This window comes from Pelobates fuscus, chromosome 5 (assembly GCF_036172605.1).
Source record: "Pelobates fuscus isolate aPelFus1 chromosome 5, aPelFus1.pri, whole genome shotgun sequence".
NCBI lineage: Eukaryota > Metazoa > Chordata > Amphibia > Anura > Pelobatidae > Pelobates > Pelobates fuscus.
In genome coordinates this window covers 287,744,308-287,765,175 of record NC_086321.1, presented here as the reverse complement: position 1 = coordinate 287,765,175, position 20,868 = coordinate 287,744,308, and the positions used below count along the sequence as shown (strand labels likewise).

The following is a 20,868-nucleotide window of genomic DNA, read 5'->3' as shown; positions in this document are numbered from 1 at the left end:
TTTTTTTTAAAAAAGCACCTTCCCAAGTGTCTGTCAGACTTACCGAACCTCGATCCATTGGAAGTACTTCTGGGTTTCGTCATTCGGAACTCCTTCCACCTGTAGGACGCAAGCTTTTCCCACCTTATATGGAAGCTGCGCCAAAAGTTAAATGCCTAGCCAATTTTGCTCCTCAAGAGGAAATTTCACCTTCTAAGCTCCTACCTTATTGTATCTTTTTGTGAACCAAATCGACCAGCCTAACTGACCTTGCAGATTTTTCTAATCCTTGACCCAGCATTGATTACCGACCATCCTGATCTCTGTAAGCTTCCACCTGAATTTGCCTTTAGACGTGCCTGATTTCTCCTGGCCTCAAGACCCGGACTGTTAAACGACCTCTCTCAAAGTTACAGGATCCTCCTTGGCTGAATAAGGATTACTTTAATTCTCTACTCTGCTTATCCTTGGCTGCATTAAGTCCATTTCTACAATCTGCTACTTTCGCTGCTGCAATAAACATTGTTGCTACTACTTGCTACAGTATCATATTACCAAGACTTGCTGCTTTTTTATATTACTTTACCTGCCTATAATTCCAAGCCTTGCAAACTACTACTAACCTACTACTACTACTGGAAAACTATTCTACTTTTTGTTTCATACCTATTGAAGGGAGATTGGAATTCCTGTTAAAAAAAATACTTGTTGCTTATGCCAAAGACATTCTGATTTTTTCCCCTAATTTACTTTGGAGATTCCCTTAACCCCTTAAGGACACATGACGTGTGTGACACGTCATGATTCCCTTTTATTCCAGAAGTTTGGTCCTTAAGGGGTTAAAAGGACCACTATGGGCACCCAGACCACTTCAGCTTAATGAAGTGGTCTGGGTGCCAGGTCCAGCTAGGTTTAACCCTTTTTGCAGTAAACATAGCAGTTTCAGAGAAACTGCAATATTTACCTATGGGTTAATCCAGCCTCTAGTGGCTGTCTCATTGACGGCCGCTAGAGGCGCTTCCGCGCTTCTCACTGTGATTTTCACCGCGCTCAGGGGTTAATGAGCGACACCCTACAATATCTATAGCAATTACAATCTCCAATACGACCAAGATAGACCATAATAATGCTTATATCAGGTACTCCTAAAATGTTTTTAAACGCTGCCTAGTATCAGCGTATCTAGTCCTTAATTATTCCTGAGTTATATGTTAGCATACGTACTCCTTCAATGTTCCCAATAACAAACATTAGCAGCATACGTACTCCTTAAATGTTTCTACAGCCCTGTAGCACCAGCAAATGTATCCCTCACATATATTTAAAGTCGTACATTGTCGACATACTTAACCCTTAAATGTTCTCAAATCATAAGCTATCACCATCTATAACCCACAAATGACCTTACAGTCAGGTATTATTGGCATATATAATCTTTAACTGTGTTTCGACTCGTGTTTTATCAACACATATGCGCCTTACATGCTCTTAAAATCATACATTATCGGCATATGTTCCTTAGTCTCTTATTAAATGTTTCTATAGGCATTTACTAACAGCACAGATACTCCTTAACTGTTCATAAAGCTGCATATTATCAGCATGTATAATCCTTAAGAGCTTCTGAGTTAAGTATTATCAGCAACTGCATTCCTTAAATGTTTTTAAAGTCATGCATTATCAGCATATATACTCCTTACATGTTTTTAAACTTATATAACATCAGCAATATGCACCTTACATGTTCGTAATGTCATACACTCTAAGCATATGCAAGCCTCAAATGTTCTCAAAAACCATATGTTAGCAGCATATATACTCCTCAACTGCTCTACCAGTCATGTAATGTCAACATGCAGAATCCTTTTCACGACTCCTAAAAAATGGTGCAGCTTCTTATAACAGGTTACTGGAATTTTTTTTACTTGAAATGTTTTGCTGAGTTGTTTATAACATGTCGATGCTACAATCTGATGCTATTTGCGCCTCAAAAATAAAGAATTGAAAAAAACAAAACTTCTAAACGTTGAGAATTTATTCAAGGCTTTTAAAATGTGTTTCTCATTTAAATTGTTGCAGAAATTAGTAGTGACTTAAAGGTTAAAAGGAAAATAACAAGAGTTATAAACACAGACAGTGGACTGACCTTTGGAACTGGAATTTATGATTTTTAGTGCTATTTCATAGGAGTTGATAGCGAAAACGTAATTAGCTTGCTGGTAGTAGAAATTCCCTCTTTCTCGTTTCTTGTTGGCAAGGTCCAGCTTTTCCTGTCCACTGAGTAGCTCCAAATCTGGGCCATCTTGGGTCTCCAGTAGTGATACTTCAAGAGTTAACGTGGCATTCGGGGGGATTTCTGGACTCCTGTGGCAATATTTAAACAAGTAATTATTTCCTGCCTTGCTTATATGTTTTAGCCAGGAATACATAGTAGGATTCTCATATTACGCTTTATTAAATGTTGTAAAACACAGAAAACTACAACAAATAAAATGTGTTATGCAATTGGATTTTAACAATAGAAAACAAAGCCAGAAGAATAAATTGTTGCACTAAAAAAAAAGGGTTGGCACATGTTCTTACCAACCATACTTACATACTCCATGAGGAAAGAATATTTAGACTACTTTACTTACGGTCACTAAAATTTCAATATATAAAATACACCATTTAATAAAACATTGAAAAATCACAAAGAACTTGTGTTCTTTTTCATGTGGTGCTCCATTTTCTTTAAAATGTTTATTCAAACATATTTAACATTATCACATCGTAATTCAGTTGAGCCCAGACACAACCAGAGCACACAATACAAATGAGGAGGATACATTGAAACTGTGCCTATTTTCTCCTCTTCTCTGTATGTTTTTATCTACACTGTTTAAAGGACCTCTTCAGCTCAATGAAGTGGTCTGGGTACCTGGTCCCCCTAGTTTTAACCCTGCAGCCACTAGAGGCCGCTTCAGCGTTTCTCAGTGTGAAAAATCACACTGAGATGACGCTGGACGTCCATAGGAAAGCATTGAGTAATGGCCACTTCTCAGATGGCTGTTAGAGATCCTTCCTGGGTCATGGCTGCCTAAAATGCATCCAAACATTCAGTGTTTCCTCCCTCTGCATGCAGACACTGAACTTTCCTCATAGAGAGTCATTGATTCAATTAATCTCTATGAGGAGATGCTGATTGGCCAGGGCTGTGTTTGAATCATGCTGGCTCTGCCCCTGATCTGCCTCCTCGTCAGTCTCAGCCAATCCTATGGGGAAGCATTGTGATTGGATCAGGCTACCACTTCTTTTTTTTTTTAAATTCTTTATTTTTGCACACGATGGTTAAGGCAAGAATCATATAACTTGAAGGCTTGCGCAGAAGCTGAAATACATATGAACAGTTTTGTAAATGTAACAATGTAACTAACAGCATATAGGACAAGCCACCTTAGAAATTCTATACAACTTGCCCCCCATCGAGGGTTTTACATGGTTTATACAGCAACAGTAATAATATTCCTCACTTTTGCCCGAGGGTGTCATATCTGGAGCGGTACTATCGTGTGTCCTGTTTAGGAGCCTCAGTGGAAGAGGTCGAACTGAGGAAAACACTCATAATTGACCACCGCCCCCCATACACGCTTGTCCCTAGTTTCGGTAGCGCCTGATCCCCTTCAGGGATTTAGTAATATGCTATACGATTTGGTTATTGTCTTCCGATTTCTATTAGATTAGAGGACCAGGAGCACAAGGTAACGTGTCCGGTTAGCAGTGACCAGCAGTGGTGATAAAAGAGGTCGCCTGATAGCAATAGCTAAACCACCCCGAGCTTCCCTATACAGGTCAACACGGTCAACTAACTCTAGTTCAAAGTGGTGCATAGGACTCGGTCAATTACCCTCTATCCTATAAGGGTCCCGTCAGGAAAAAGGCATCCGGAGAATACGATATCTCCGTCTACCCTTATCGCACCGATCGCACCTGGAGAGATGTCGGTGGGACAGGCAAAGGGAGGAACCAAGGAGAATAATACCTTCGAGTAAAAGAAAAAAAAAAAAAAGATCTACCCCTGAGCCCCGTTGCCGAGAAACCAGGGAGTAGTTGTGGAAAAGAAAGGAGTAAAAGGTGCAGAGAAAGAAAAGAGAAGAAGAGGTGAGGCGCTGAGGCCGGGCCGAAGCGAGAGCGGGGCGATCAGCCCGGGACATCGCGGGATCGACATAAGAAAAGCCCACGGGCCCTCAATACCCCATTTTCCTGGTAGACGCGTTCCATTTACGCCAATCCTGCTACACTATTATCCCAGGGCTCCCAAAGTTTCAGGAACTTCTCTGTCGTACCCTTCACCCGTGCAGTCAGGTCGTCCATCAATCGGCAGTCTCGGATCCGAGATATCACGCCTGAGAACTCCGGGCCTTCCGGAGAGAGCCAAGCTGTAGCAATAGTACGTCTAGCCCCGAGGGTTAGTTTATGTACCAATGTCTGCTCCCGTTTGGTCCATCCGTCAAGGGATCTGTTCAGTAAGTATACCCATGGATCCAATAGTAAGGGTTTGTTAAAGGTCTGCGTCAATAGGTCTTCTACTGCCTTCCAGAAGCTACGTAGTTTGGGGCAATCCCACCACATGTGGAGATATGTACCTCGGTTACCACATCCCCTCCAGCAATCATCGGTATCCATTTTGTGCATCTTATATAATTTGACAGGGGTGGTATACCAACGGAACAGTCTTCCATGTTTGTTCTTGGAGAGTGACGCAGACGGAGGAGTTCTTGTTAGCCTCCCATATGTCCTGCCATTCCACTCCCTCCAGAACCTCTCCCAGGTCTGCCTCCCATTGGTCGGCGTAGGCCAGACGGCCCCATTCTTTGTTCTCCGTGCTAAGGTGGGCATACAAGAGTGTTATCATCCCCTTAGGGACGATCCTTCTCGGCACAGTTTCTCGTAGAAAGTCATCCCTGTTTGCGCAGCTCCCTTTATGTGGGGTTTTTTGGCGAAGTCTCGGATCTGAAGATAGCGAAAGAAGTCTGCTGGTGTCAAATGGGAGTCCCGTCGAAGGTCGTCAAAACTGATTATTTGCCCGTTGTGGTAAAGTTGGTGAATCCGCCTTAGCCCTAATCCCTCCAGGTTCCGAAAATCTCGAGGAGCCATTCCCGGTGGAAATTCCCTATTCCGGAGAATCGGGGTCAAGGGGGAGGGGGAAGATGACAGCCCGTATTTGCAGTTATTCTCGTCCCAAATGCGGAGCGAATTCTGTATGGACGGGCAAAGTGCCCATGTCGGGGGTCTGTATTTCTTCGGGACCCACATGGTAAGGTGGGGGACGTCTCTCCCCGTCATCTTGGATTCTAACTCCACACATCTCCTCTCCCCTGTCGCCGAGTGCCACATGCAACCTGTGTCAGCTGGGCTGCCAGGTAGTAAAAATAGACGTTTGGTAGGCCCAATCCCCCTCGATCCTTACGTCTGAAGAGGACTTGACGAGATATCCTGTGTCTCCTATTCTGCCATATAAAAGTGCCGATTGATCTCTGTAGCGGTATCAGTTGGGTTCTCGTTACTCTGATTGGCAGAGCTTGGAATAGGAACAGGATGCGAGGGAGGGTGTTCATTTTAACCGAGTTGATCCGTCCAATCCAAGAGATAGGTTTGTCTGTCCACTTCTCCAGGTCACCGGTCAGTACGCGAATCATGGGATCGTAATTAGCTGGGTAAAGGCGTAAGGGATCGGCCGTAAGTTGTATCCCCAAGTACTTCAGGGCGTCTCTTTCTATTTTGAGGCCGTGGGTCTCTCGAATGCGGCGAACGGTGGCATCTGGCAAATGGATTGGCATCGCACTGGTCTTGCCCATGTTGGCCTTGTAACCCGACGTCGCGCTGTACTCTCTAATGACGTCTTGTAAAGCGGCCATTGAATCCAGAGGATTGGTAACGGTAAGGAGGACATCGTCAGCGCACGCCGAAACGGTGAATGCGCTGTCTCCCACCTTCACTCCCTGTATATCCGGGTGTTGCCTTATAGCTTGGAGCAGTGGTTCCAGTGCTAGTACAAACAGGAGGGGGGAGAGTGGGCAACCCTGTCTCGTCCCATTAAACAGTCGAAATGGCGTCATAGGGGCTCCTGCGATCCGCACTTGTGCCTGAGCGCTGTAGTACATGGCCCTCGTGGTTAGTATGAATTCGTCCGGGAATCCCAGGTGTTTCAGCACCGCAAACAGAAATTGCCATCGCACCCTATCAAAAGCCTTTTCTGCGTCGATAGCGACCACCAGCGTTGGCGTTTTCGAGGTCACTTGCTGCCAGATCAGGTCGATATTTCTCAGCGTGTTCTCGAACAGTTGCCTATCCGGGATGAAGCCCACTTGGTCGGCGTGTACCAGGGAGGTCAGTAACGGATTCAGTCTATCTGCTAGTACTTTCGCCAAGATCTTAAGGTCGTGGTTGATCAGCGAGATAGGCCTGTAATTTTCCGGTGCGAGTGGGTCCTTATCGGGTTTGGGTATCAGTACGATTGTCGCGAGGGCCATGGTTGGATCCAGCCTACCTCCCTGCCTGAGATCTGTAAAGAGCCTGGTCAGTGGAGGTACCAATTCTTCCTTAAATATTTTATAGTAAGAGCCATCGAAACCATCAGGTCCCGGTGCCTTTTTGCCTTTCAGTGTAGAAATGGCTTTACTAACTTCCTCCTCGGAGATATCAGCCGCCAAAGTGCCCACCGCCTCCCTCCTGAGTTTAGTCATTCCGAGTTTATCGAGGTATTCGAGTATGGCCCTTTCCTCACTCTCTGCATTCGTCTGCTGATCCGGCGTATGGTTATATAATTGCTTATAGAAGTTTTCAAACACCCGAGCGATCTCATCGGGCCTCGTCCTGGTCGTGCCATCTGGGTGTCTTATGGCTGTTATATGAGAGCGTTCCTGTCTGGGGCGTAGCGTCCTGGCAAGGAGCGAGTCCATTTTGTTGGACTTTTCGTAAAAAGACCGCCGCGACCATACCATGGAGCGTGCCACATCGTCTAACAGCAAAGTCCTGATATCTCTCCTAACCACCTCCAATCGTTCGTATGTCACCGTATCAGGGGCCGATTGGTGTTTTAGTTCTAGGGTCCTCAGCCGTTCCAGCAGATTTTCCAATCGAAGGTGTTTCAGTTTCTTTCGCCTGGTTGCCAGCTTTATGAGGGATCCCCTGATGACTGCTTTGTGGGCCGCCCAGATTGTACACGCAGTGACATCTGGGGTATCGTTCGTATCAAAGTATTCGAGGATGTCCAAGCGGATCTGTTCCTTCAAGGCTGGGTCCTGTAACAAGGACGTGTTTAACCTCCAGTTCCACGGAGAGGCCACGCAGAGGTTGCCCAAAGTGATGGTCACGTCGGCGTGGTCCGACCAGGAAATACTACCGACTTTCGAGTCGATTATCCGGGGCATACCCACTGCGTTGGCTAAGAAAAGATCGATCCGTGAATACGTGCCATGTGGCGCTGAGTAAAACGTGTAATCCCTGTCCCCCGGGTGATGGGCGCGCCAGACATCCACTAGGCCCGAGTCCGTCAAAAAACGATTGAGCAACCGGTCTTGACCCCCTCGGCCCTGGGATCTCGGGGTACCATCCTTCGTGCTCCTGTCTACTGCCGGATTCGGAGTGGCATTGAAATCCCCTCCAACATAAACCATACCGTGGGGCAACGCCGCAATTTTCCCCTGGAGGTTCTGCCAGTAGGTCAAGTCCGGTTGGTTTGGGGCATACACATTGATGAGGTGAATCGTATGTGAGTGCAAAATGCCCGAGACTATAATATACCGCCCTTCCGGGTCTGATTCTTGGGCCGTTTTCCGGAAGGGGCAGCTGGCTCTGACAAGGATGGCCACCCCATTACGTTTACGGAGTGACCTGGCTTCATAGGAACCTTTGAAGACATGGTCCTTCAGTCCGAACTTGGCCTGCCTGGGGAGGTGTGTTTCCTGAATAAATGCTACGTCCGTATGTAGCCGCTTGAGTTCCTTAAACAATAGGCGACGCTTCCTGGGAGAGTTGAGCCCCTTGACGTTCAAAGTAGTGATTTTAAGTGTCATAACGCATCACAGACATCCCTGCTGCTGAACTCTGGGACCTTCGGAAGCCCGCCCCCCCCCCCCCGAATCCCGCAGTCCCGCCAAGATCCCCCCGCGCCCCCAGCCCCGCACCTCTCGAGGAAAGAACAAAGTAAAAGAAAAGGGAAAGAAGAAAAGGGAGTAGAGAAACAAGGCATCCAAGTCCATTTGGATGCAAAGAAGCACTAAACTCACCAGTAGCCAGTGTTTTGTGGGTAGCGTGTTCCCTCGTCTCCCACCACGATCAACGCGATAAGGGGGCGAGGATCCCTGAGCTCCCACTCTAGCGCGCCCGCTAAGACCTACATATACCCGAGTAGACCTAAGTGGGGCCCCCACCAGTTATAGGTCCGTGAGAAATGGGAAGTCTACCACTGTGTCTCTGATCGGTCACCGTTCTACGTCACGTCAGTGAGGTCCCTGGAGCGGTGTCAGCCCTCCGTCCGTTTGGGGCCTAGGGTAAGTCAGGACTGGTCAGATCTTAAGTGGTGAGCCCCTAAACTATAGGCCAAAATTATCTCCCCTAGGGAGATCCACCACGCTCCTCCACCCGTCTGCGACCCCGTAGCGTCCACAGTGGAACTGCATGTACAGGGATCCCACCACAAATAATACATACAAGCAAATGTGAACCCCAGTAGGACGGAGCGTTAAACAGTGAGAGACGTATACGTCAAGTCATGGGTACCAGGCATGAAGTGTAAGTACAGTAATAAAGCTGCAAGGTCAGCCACAGTATGCGGCCCGAGTGTGGTTGAGGCGCCACCCGCTTCCCGTGGGTCGCCGCGCCCCCCATAAGGGAAGCCCCGCGATGCAGAGGAGTATAAAGCGAAAACGAAAAAAGGAAAAAACAGGGGGGGGGCAGGGCACCCATCCCCCCCCATGCCAACGGCTCCTCCACTATGTCCGGCAACCGGGGTGATACAGGTCAAATAACACTCGGCACCATGAAGCGATATATAGGCATGCAGCAATAAATTATAAGTTGTAAGTCGTGAGTCAGGGGGGTCCTAGGACCTCCCCCAATCCCTGTAATGAGGTGGAGCCTGGTACCAAATACAACGCAAGGGACTATGTACAAGAAATGTAACAGCGGGTAACTTGATGCCCGTCTATGAAGGCTAACGTTCTATGTTTATCATTTCCCTTCGGTTTTTACATTTTTCCTGTTCTGTTTTTTCCCTAAATAACAAAATATTAGTTTTGCCAGTAACAAATGGGCAGAGGAGGGTACAGTGACGGAAGGGCGCTTATAAACTTGAGGACACTGCAACTTGTCCCATGTGAACTAGATGTCCCCGTTTTTGTGAATAGGACGTCTAAATATATATACCGTATATGTTGTATGTACCCACATTCCCTATCCTTTTTCATTTTTTTATTTTTTATTTTTTTTATAAACATTTTATACATATATGTACAGATATAGTTCTATACAGTTTATACATATATATTTTTATACATTTTATACATTTAGTGTATTCCCTTTTTTATTAAATTTTTTTTTTTTTTTGGGGGGGGGTTATTTACGTTAGAAACAAAAATCGAGATATATATATATACACCTGAATTGTTTTGTGCCATGTTTTTTTTTTTTTTTCGTTGTGATTAGTGCTTTCTGTGATTAAGTACCAGTGCCTTAGACATTTCGGTGTGCCTGAACCCTGTACTAAGACGTCTATACGCTGCCTCCCGGGAAGTAGGTGGGGGGGGGGGGGGGGGAGGGTGGAGGAGGGGGGTGGGGGGGGGTGGGGGAGCAGAGGGAGGGATGGTGGTGAAGGGGAAGGGGGGGATCGAGGGGAAAGGGAAAAGGCACATTAACCTCAAAAAAAAAAAAAAACATAAATCATAAATAAAAAACATAAATGGCATATCAATACAATTAAGTGCTAGTTACAATAGAAATGGCTGATGCAGATCCTTCCTGGTGCAGCCTAACCCAGGCCTAAACAGGGCAATAACCGTATGCCCATTAGACGGGTGTCCTCGGGCCAGCACACCAAGTCTTTCAAAAAGGCCCCCACATTGGTAGACTCCCAGCCCCGAACCCCCTCAAACCAATTGAGGGGCGCCCGGGCAGCCAAAAGACCCTCCATCCGTGTCAATAGCGGCAAATACGAAACAAGGGAAAACAGTTAACCGGGGGCATCACAGTTTTGTTGCAGAGGAAACCCGCAACGAAGGCTTTAAATACAAGGTAGGAGGGGGCAAGAGAAGCACCGCCGGCAGTATCCGGACATGGCTTTAAAAAAGACCCTGCAGTGGCCCCAGTCCCTCAGCCCGCTCCCCCACCCAAACGGGAGGGTGACAGCAACCCCCAACCGTGCAGACCCCCTCCCCAAGGGGGAAAGCAAAAGAGAAAAAATAGGGGCACCCCACTGGGGACGGTCCCAGGAAGACCGGGACCCGTCGGGCACGGTGTAAGAAGGGCACATACCATACCCCGCGGTCATCAGCGATGGCTCCCGGTTCCGGCGGCACTCCAGTCGTTCGGCAGCTGAGGAAGGTCATCCATGTACAGGGAGACGTCCGGGATCCCTGGGGGAGGCTGCACGCCAAGGCTCTGCAGGAATCGCTGGGGGTCACCTCCAGGTAGCAGAACGTGTGCCCGATCTCCCCGGAACACCAGCAATTTGAAGGGGAAGCCCCAGGCATACTTCAGGCCTGCTCCTCGTAAGGCCTCAGTGATCGGCCGCCACTCCCTCCGGCGTTGCAGTGTCGAAGGCGCCAGGTCGTGGTATAAGGAGACAGCAGCCCCCTCGTGCTGGATGGGCCCATCACGGCTTTTTCTCATGAGGGCCTCCTTGGTCCGAAATAAAGGAAACGTACAATGACGTCCCGCGGGGTGTTGCTATCCGCCCTCTGGGCTCGCAGGGCTCTGTGCACCCGCTCGATGTGCCACTGTTCTTCAGGGAGGCCCGGAAGGAGAGGCCGCAAGAGGGAAAGCAAAGTCTCCCGCAGGTTTTCGTCCCGCGCCTCAGGGAGCCCCCTAAGGCGGAGGTTGTTTCTCCGGGACCTATTCGCCATATCCTCCAATGCCAGGTCAGTCTCGACCATGCGGGCCGCCATCCGGTTCACCCGTTCGACCACATCGTTGTGGGCTCGAGCTGTGGTGTCCACGCGGTCCTCCAGGGCTGCAGTGCGCTCGCCCAAGGCCCCTATATCCGCCTGGAGCACGGCCGTGGACCTGGCTATTTCACCCGCCAGGAATGCCCTTACTTCAGCCAGCTTGGCCAGGACGGTGTCCTGTTCTGCGGCCGACGCTTCAGTACCGGCCCGGGTCGGGGTGCGCGGAGATCCTCCGTCGCCATCTTGGCTCTCCGCCCGACCAGGCCGTTGCATGGCGAAGTGATCGAGGACGGAGGCCCCGGACTCCGCGTTTTTTTTCCCCCTGCTTTTTCAGCATCCTCCTCTCCATGATTGGGGACCCGTAGTGGGGCAGAATATTGTGCAGGTAGGTCGCTTTTGTAAGCTTTTAGGGCGCTGTGAGTGCGGAGCCCTACTGAAACACGTCTATGAGCATCGACGGTTCGGCCACGCCCCCCCAGGCTACCACTTCTGATGATGTCAGCAGACTGCTTGTTTTCTGAGACAAACCGCATGCAGACTTTAGGATTGAATACAGTAAGATTTTATTATATTTCTGGAGGCATGATGGGCCCAGGGGGGCTAGATGGTGGTTTTAACACTATAGGGTCAGGAATACAGGTTTGTGTTCCTGACCCTATATTGATCCTTTAACAAAGAACGGACACATCTCTACTTCTGTTACTGACAGTTACTCCTTTCTTCACCCCTGGAATGCTATATAAAACAATTTTTGGTGAATAGTGCTCCGCTGGTTGGTAAAAAACATTCACATCCAGAGCTACATTATTTCCCTATTATGATACTTCAGGCATGCTCATGTGCACTCAAGCAACTTAAAGACACTGTAGACACCTTTTAGGTAGAATTTCAGTACAGAGTAGCATTCTGCAGACAGAATCTACCAAGAGCACATGTAGGATACAGTAAAAGGATTACCATGAATCTAAACACACCTGCCTTCTGTTCCGTAGCAGTACTTTGCGTCAGATTCAATGAGTGCGGTTTCTCCTAATTCCATTAGCTGCACACACAAGTCCAGTGCCTGCAAATATAGATATTAGTAAGAAGCTAATAATTCAATACAAAGTAACAAGGAGCTCAAAATGTAATTGATTTAAAATACATATATCATGTTAAAGGGAAACACCAGACCCCTAAGGCACTTTAACTTGCTGAAAAGTTGTGTAAGTGAAGAGTGTGGCTTATTTTTTTCTAATTTGCAAAAAGTGCAGATTTCATTAGAAAATGACACTTTTGTAAATTAACTTGGTTACACCCACTTGGCTGTAAAGTAGACAACAGGTCCTGTTACTTCCTGGTTTGTTTAGCTCAATGGAGTCAGGCAATTGCTTAGAACACCTGTCTTGCAAAGACTTCTCATTGGGCTGCATTGGGAATTCTGTGATTGGACAGCCACAGAAAGTCTGGGTGAGGTAAGTTGGGCGAAGGCTTGCAAAGGATGCAGACAAGAGAACTGTTGCTTCTGCAAGCGTTTTTTAGTTTTACCCCCAATGAAAAATGTATATTTAAATGCATGCAAGTTTTCACTAGGGGTGTATCTACTAAATATTGATTTTTATTTTGAATTTGGGAAGTGGAGTGGTAGAAAGAGGTAGAAACATTTGCCTTCTCGTTTTTAGACAGGGAAATATGCTGACAAAATCCTACAGTGTTAATTTGCAGAAGAAACACTCAAAGGGACACTCCAAGAATCAGAGCTACCTATGATCCTTTAACAATGTATCATCCATGTCCCAGTCTTCTCATGTGCTGTTGCTTAGAACATACATTGCTGCAGCTATAAACCCTTTCCTCAACTCAACAATGCCAAAACAGGTAAGTCAGCCCGTACATGATTAATAATAGGAGCTCGGGTAGTAAATCCTCATACCAGATATGTCAACAGGTCATGATCGTTTATCTAGCCACGGCAACTGACATTATAGCTACCTACCACAGACTGATTTTCCTCTTATTTAATTCTGGGCGGTTTGGGCATTTATTTCAGCTTAGTGTGAGAGTAGAATTAGTGGGTAAGGGTGCCCTCGATGGCTCAATAGCCTCTACTTCTACCTGGAGTAGGCTATGATCTATGATCTGACCTATACTAATTAATATTTCTCTCCTCCACTTGCAAGTTGATAGGAGTTGCAGCAATATACCTATTTACCCCAATTCAGATAAAGTAACAGTAACTAAAACGTCAGCTACTCCTATTCTAATCGCAAAATTAATAAAGACCACAGCCCAGCTTCATTTAACTTAATATGTATTCTCTTTATCCATGGCACTGAAATAAGTGAAGGGATCAGGATTCAATAAAAGATTTACCAATGGGAAATGGGGTAAATGCCCGAGAGTTCATTATTACTCTATTTTCTTTGTTATGGGTATACTGAAGCAAATGACTGCATGTGACAGCCATGCCATTTTATTCTGCAAACATGAGTACTTAAAATCTTTAAAAAGGCACACTGTAGGCACTCATCTCATTGAATTGGTTATAGTGACTGGAGTCCCCTGGCTCCGTCCCTCCACTCAGTGTTAAACTAGGCAGTTTAATACAGAATTAGGGGGACTGGCTGCTCACAGGGGGTATGGATAAAGCAGAAATTTTCCTACCAATTCATACTGTCAATGGGTGCGGTCATTATTGTCATACTGTCAATGGGTGCGGTCATAGAATTAAATCAGTCAGCTAATACACTCAGCCAATCACAGCCGCCCATTGCTGCTTAGGCGAATGTTTCCTCATTATCCCAAGCACAAAGGAGGTTGGGCTGCTGAGGACTCTTACTTAGCATTAAAATACTAATGTGTCAGTGCTCAGTGGAAGGATGACGACAAGGGACTTAAGATAAAACCACTTCAACAAAATGAAGCAGTTACAGTGTCCCTTTAAGATCCCCACACTAAGATGCATTTTTGTATTTGCAAAACAGCATTTAATGTGTCAGTGTAAGGTGGAGATTCACTGCATTATTTTTTTCATCTTTCGCAACAGCCAGTAATGTTTAAGCACTTACTGAAAGTAAACATGAACAAGAAAATCAATTGCAGATCCATGCCCATAAAAAGTGTGTACAGCAAGGGACACCTACGAGAGGGTATGACAGTGGAGTACCAGATTGTAAAAGAAGGAGGGATGCGCACTCATCCCCTGTAGACCTTGGTGCACTGTACCTAGGGCTGGCGAACCTCAATTTTATATAGTAGAGACAATGTAGTCCAGGCACTCATGGTCTTTTTTAAGCAGCAGTTTTATTGGAACAACACGGCAAATACAGCAACGTTTGTGTTTTTCTAATAAAACTGCTGCTTAAAAAAAAGGACCCGAGTGCCTGGACTAAATTGTCCCTACTAAGTGGAGTATCAGAGTCATATTTTATGGTCATGATAACACTGGATTTAAAATCCAACCTAGTTTTAAACCACAGCTTTATTACATACATTTGATTACAAAATACAGAATTCATACCATGGGCAAATCTATGAAAAGTTCTACAAACCCTTTCCTAACTTGGACACCAAAATCCCTGACTTCTGCTTTGCAGAGTAAAGTCAATTTATCAAAGTCTGGCTAAGATATCCATAAGTCGACCAATTTGGCAGCAGTAAGCTAAATGATGACCCGGTTCTTAAAGGACCACTATAGTGCCAGGAAAACACTTGTTTTCCTGGATCTATAGGGTCGTTGGGTCCCCCTCACCCTCAGGGCCCCCTCCCGCCGGGCTCTAAGGTGAGGAAGGGGTTAATCCCTTACCTTTTTTTTTCCCCAGCACCGGGTTCCCTCGGAACTGGGGACTCTCCTCCTCCTTTCCCGTCATCGGCTAAGCCAGTCTCATAGGAAAGCATTCTCAATGCTTCCCTATGGACGCTGGCGTATTCTCACTGTGAAAATCACAGTGAGAAGCCCCTCTAGCGGCTGTCAATGAGACAGCCACTAGAGGCTGGATTAACCCTAAAGTAAACATAGCAGTTTCTCTGAAACTGCTATGTTTACAGCAGAAAGGGTTAATCCTATATGGACCTGGCACCCAGACCACTTCATTAAGCTGAAGTGGTCTGGGTGCCTATAGTGGTCCTTTAATAAAATCATACCCCATTAAAATAATTTATAGTGGAACCAACAATCTAAAAAATATTTTAGTCAAAAGCGGTTTAGAGACCGAGAAACCAAAGAATTTTTAAAACAATCTTTTAGGGTTTTATGGATGTGGGAATTGCCTCCCATGTAGGGAAACAAAAAGTAACAAAAGGCACCTTACCGACATAAGTCACATTAGAGGAAAACAGTCACAGTCACACATTAGAGGAAAACAGACCATCTAACATGTCACTCAAAAGGCGTCATATACGTTTTAAAATGCCAATGCAATTTTTTTATACATTTGCAGAACTATTCGACCACTAAACGTAAGGATCGCTGAACACACACAAAACATCAAGAAAGGCTTAGAAACTCATAGCGTTTTCCAGCACTTTAAGACGACACACAGCCAGGATCCGAAAGATAAACTAGGCAAGGAAGAAATGTAATACATTTTTAATTTCAATACCCTTATCCCTCGCATACTCGATTCAGATTTTGAGATACGCCGTTTCTTAAAAGAAATATACTTGGGGACAATACCCACTCCTTTTATAAAGAATAAGTCTCAGCTCCATTGTTCCTTTCCAACCTTAATCACCAGTCACCATTAACTTTTTAAGATAATCAAGGGTTACCACATACATTTGTTACAATTTCTATTTTTATCACCAATATACTTATTAGTCTCATTGAAGGTTTTAACTTTATGTATCTGCTCTTTACATGCATATCCCGAAGTGCCTCGATATGTAAGAGGCTGCTAAAATCGCAGCCAGATAATATAGAACATGAACAATAAAGTTTTTTAAAGAATGGAACGCATAGATGCGTTCCAAATATGGACACACCAGAAACGCGGCGCAAGGACGCATCCCAACACCTGACGTCAGAAGGAGGAGACGGAAGTCGGCAAAAGACACCGGGTGATACGATTTGAAGACAATTAAAGCCCTATAAAAGACCGGACGACTAAGTACACCAGAAGCAACTGATGAAGTCTATGAGAAAGGCGAAACGCGTTTTGCAGTACCAGAAACGGACTTTAGCTCTATTTTGTTATATTTATTTGTTGTCAATAAAGTATTTCTTGCACTTTACTTGGCGTCAAGTGGATCTGTGAGGTTGACCAGAGGATCTGTAACCAACGGGTGCACAAGAAGGGAGTGAGATCCCACATGCCTACATATTGAGCCTAAATGATACTGGCTCCAGCCTTGGGAGTACAAGATCACAGATTTCCTACACTTATATTTTTATACTTGCCAATATTGCACTAGGATTTGGTTATCCTTTTTGTCTTTTCAGTTCAAACTGCTATGTATTCCTGTATTATTCAAACCATTTACCTGAGAACCTACAAACTCCGGCTATTGCATGTATGTATAGTTTTTAAATTTGGCTTGGGTAGAGAGGATACCAGACCGGTGTTTAGAGTGTGTTGGGATTCTTCCAGCTATACACCAGGACTCTGTGTATATTTTGTCACACAAATAAATAAAAAAAAAAAAAAAAAAAAACATTTTTGACACTATTGCAAATATATTCAACAGAAAAAAACTAAAATATCACATTGACAAAGCACCTTACAGGCTCAAGTCTATTAGAGTATTAGAGTGACGGGACAATGTTTGCTAGATCTGTGGAGTGCTGCAGTGATGGATATTCTTCTGCAAGTTTCTCCTATCTCCACACATGGTCTCTGTAGATCACAGTAACCATGGGGTTCATGGTCACCTCTCTTACCAAAGCCATTCTCCCCGGTTTGATAAGTTTGGCCAGGGAGGAGTCCTGGTTCTATTTAAGAAGTATGAAGGCAATTGTGCTCTTGTGAACCTTCAATGCAGCTGAAATTGTTTTGTAGCCTTCCCTGGGTCTATGCCTTGACACAATACTGTATCTGAGCTCTGCAGGCAGTTCCTCTGACCTCATAGCTTGCTTTTTGCTCCAATAAGCATTTACTGCTGTGAGACCTTATATATAGAGGTGTTTGTGTGCCTTACTAAATAATGTCCAATCAACTGAATTTGCCACAGGTGGATTCTAGTCAAAGTGTACAAACAGAAAAAACTTAATGTCCCACACAGGGACTGTGGTGTGTACAAGTGAACCTGGACAGGGGGTAACCATAAGTTTAAGTAGTAAAGAGAAAATATATGTCCAAAGGACAAAGTCACAATGGGCACCACAAGGTTCCTTGTAGAATATAAGACAATATAATATGACATACAATAAGATACATTTTATTAAAAAGGTGCCACTATTGTAGATAGATTGTATTATATATAAAGATAGTTATTATCCAGTATAATTAACCCATTTTGTGGCTGTAGTTCAAGGCAATGAAAAAGCCCTTTAAATAAGTGCCACTATAGGTAAATTATGTTATGTACAATATATACAAACTGTGCCAGATACATTATATAGATGAAACAGGATAATATCCTAAAGCAGTTACTAAAGAGAGGCAGTTAAGCGCTAATGGCCACGATATGTAGCCCTCCGTGACCAAATGCCATTATATGTGATGTGCTTGAATGTATCAGTTTAACTTTCTCAACTGCTGCATTTACCACGACGATATTTAACCAATAATAAAAATTGATTGTGTTCAATGAAACGTATCCACTGCAAAAATATAACATCCCAAACTGCTATATACACAGGGAGATGTTATCCAGTATAATTAACCTCTTTGTGGCTATAGTTAAAGGCAATGAAAAAGCCCTTTAGAGGAGTGCCACTATTATAGGTAAATTTCCAGGTATTGTGCAGTGGAACACTAATGGTTTATAAGACAAAAGCTTAATTGGTCTAAGACCCCCTATCATGAGTGAGCTATAGGCTCTGGCTTACTTGATTATATCGATATGCCAGAAACACTACTCAGCCTGCAAGTAACTCCCCTTTAATGAAGCATATTGCCTCCCATAGCGTCCATATTTCTATTCTCAGATAATCTGCATTGTATGCCTGATTCCCCCACTGACAAAAAAAAAACTACCTAAAACACCATAGTGATACTAAGTGCTACTAAGACGTGCTGTGCTGATTAAAAGCAAAGTGAAAGTAAACCGACGCATTTCGGCACTCCTAGAGCGCCTTCAACTAGGGCATGGTTGACCATGGTCTTAAACCAATTAAGCTTTTTTCTTATAAACCATGGGTGTTCCACTGCACAATACCTGAAAATTTACCTATTATAGTGGCACTCATCTAAAGTGCTTTTTCATTGCCTTAACCCCTTAAGGACCAACCTTCTGGAATAAAAGGGAATCATGACATGTCACACATGTCATGTGTCTTTAAGAGGTTAAAGGTCCACTATAGTGCCAGGAAAACAAACTCGTTTTCCTGGCACTATAGTGCCCTGAGGGTGCCCCCACCCTCAGGGTCCCCCTCCCGCCAGGCTGAAGTTGGAGGAAGGGGTTAAACACTCACCTTTCTCCAGCGCCAGGCTCCCTCAGCGCTGGGGACTCTCCTCCCTCCTCGGCTGAATGCTTTCCTATGGATGCTGCTGTCTTCTCACTGTGAAAATCACAGTGAGAAGCGCGGAAGCGTCTCTAGCGGCTGTCAATGAGACAGACACTAGAGGCTGGATTAACCCTAATGTAAACATAGCAGTTTCAGAGAAACTGCTATGTTTACAGCAGGCAGGGTTAACCCTAGAGGGACCTGGCACCCAGACCACTTCATTGAGCTGAAGTGGTCTGGGTGCCTATAGTGGTCCTTTAAATTATAGCCACAAAGGGGTTAATCATACTGGATAACAAATTTCCTTATATTTAATGCTATCTAGCTACAATAGTGGCACCTGTTTAAAGGGCTTCAATATTGCCTTTAACTATAGTCATAAAGAAATTGATTATATTGGATAAATTCCCTTCTACAGTTTACAAGATCATATATCATTCTGCATTATAGTTAAACTGTAACTGGTATAAAGGATTTGTGTGGGTTTATTTATTTGTATCCCTCTAATCATTTACCAAATATCCCACACTTTCCATTTCTGAGTCACTCTTTCCCCCTTCTTACTCTAATATAGAGCTCATATCTCTTTATATTTCTTTTTAATGGGTGTATGTTTTTTTTTTATGTTTTCTTTGCCATATTATATTGTCTTATATTCTACAAGGAACCTTTTTGTGCCCATTGTGACTTTGTCCTTTGGACATATATTTTCTCTTTACTGAAGTGTAGAAATGTCTCTGATATGAACCAGATAAGCTAAAGTTCAAGTGAACCCTGTTCTAAATACTTGTATCAGTGTGATATGTCAGGTTTATTTTTCCTTTTCAATAAATTTGCACAGCTTTCAAAAATATTGATTAAGCATCAGGTCCCCGCTCCCACTCTCAATGCGCTCCAGTGCCACGTCTCCCTTTTCCCCCATGAAGACGCTGCGTCGGAGCATGGCTCACAACACAGCGAGGCCGGTGTTCTATCAAATTTCCCTACCCGTGAAAATCCCCTACCCTCGTCACTTCCCGTGAGGGGAATCAGCTGGATCCTGTGCTGCACATGTGTGCTAGCACTCCTGCTACTCCACCACAGCAAGGTCCTGGAAGGTAAGTAAAGCTAGTTTTGCACTTTCATTATAGTTTGTGCATCCACTAAGCTTAGGCACACGGGACATTTAGGGTTAAGTGAGGGTTCAAATTAAGGTTAGGATTAGGGACTTGTTTATATTTAGAGATATTTCACATTAGGGGAATATCTATAAATTGTGAATTTTCACACTTTATTTTAACCCTTACCCCAAGGGTTGGTGTAAGAATAGAGTGTGAGAGAGGTTAAAATAACTTACCTAACCCTAATTTGAACCCTCACTTAACCCTAAATGTCCCGTGTGCCTAAGCTTAGTGAATGCACTAACTATAATGAAAGTGTAAAACTAGTTTTACTTACCTTCCAGGACCTTGCTGTGGAGGAGTAGCAGGAGTGCTAGCACACATGTGCAGCACATGATCCAGCCGATTTCCCTCACCGGAAGTGACGAGGGTAGGGGATTTTCACGGGTGGGGAAATTTGATAGAACACCGGCCGAATCACCCACACCGGTCGCTTGCAATCTTTCAGGTACTGCTGCCTTCCGAACATGACAACACAGAATGCGGAAGAATCATATGGTGCGCGCCTTTGGCCTAAATAATCGCTTCTGAACTTAAGTTGCTTGTCCTGACCTTTGGCTTCCCTGACTACACTCCGTGAGATCCCTCTGTACTGTGAACTTGGTTTATTTACCTTCAGCACTTCCCTGCATTGTGGGCTTCGTCTACTAAACAGTGATCCTGACAATAAGGGGCACTGAGTGTAGATTAATGTGAAAAACTAATTTACACAATTTTATCAACCTGCAACAGGTCTGAATACTTTTTGAATGTAGATGTTTAACTCTCACTACATAGCAACCTTCCAAAGGTTTCCTTTTGTAACCATTGCCTGTTTTTGTTCTGAGAATCAAACAATCATATAGAAATTACAACATAAAGCGTAGAAATTCACAGCACAAGTGTAATACTGCAATGCGGTCACCAGATGATGCTCATGAACTACGCAAAATGCACACAAAGTTTCTCTTTCAAACATGACCTCAACTTTTAACTTTCTACTACTCCAAACTGTTTTCTA

General features: G+C 44.7%; 1 protein-coding gene across 1 annotated transcript in view; it reads right to left on the bottom strand.

Annotated features, from left to right (window-relative positions):
* Positions 1-20,868, bottom strand: part of FKBP8 (FKBP prolyl isomerase 8) — a 55,902-nt gene that overhangs the window by 18,764 nt on the left and 16,270 nt on the right. Inside the window, exons 4-5 of the mRNA XM_063455408.1 lie at positions 12,098-12,186; positions 2,126-2,343 (exon numbers count right to left, since the gene is read on the bottom strand). Of these exons, the coding sequence (XP_063311478.1) occupies positions 2,126-2,343; positions 12,098-12,186 (307 nt within the window). The remainder of the gene's footprint in view (positions 1-2,125; positions 2,344-12,097; positions 12,187-20,868) is intronic.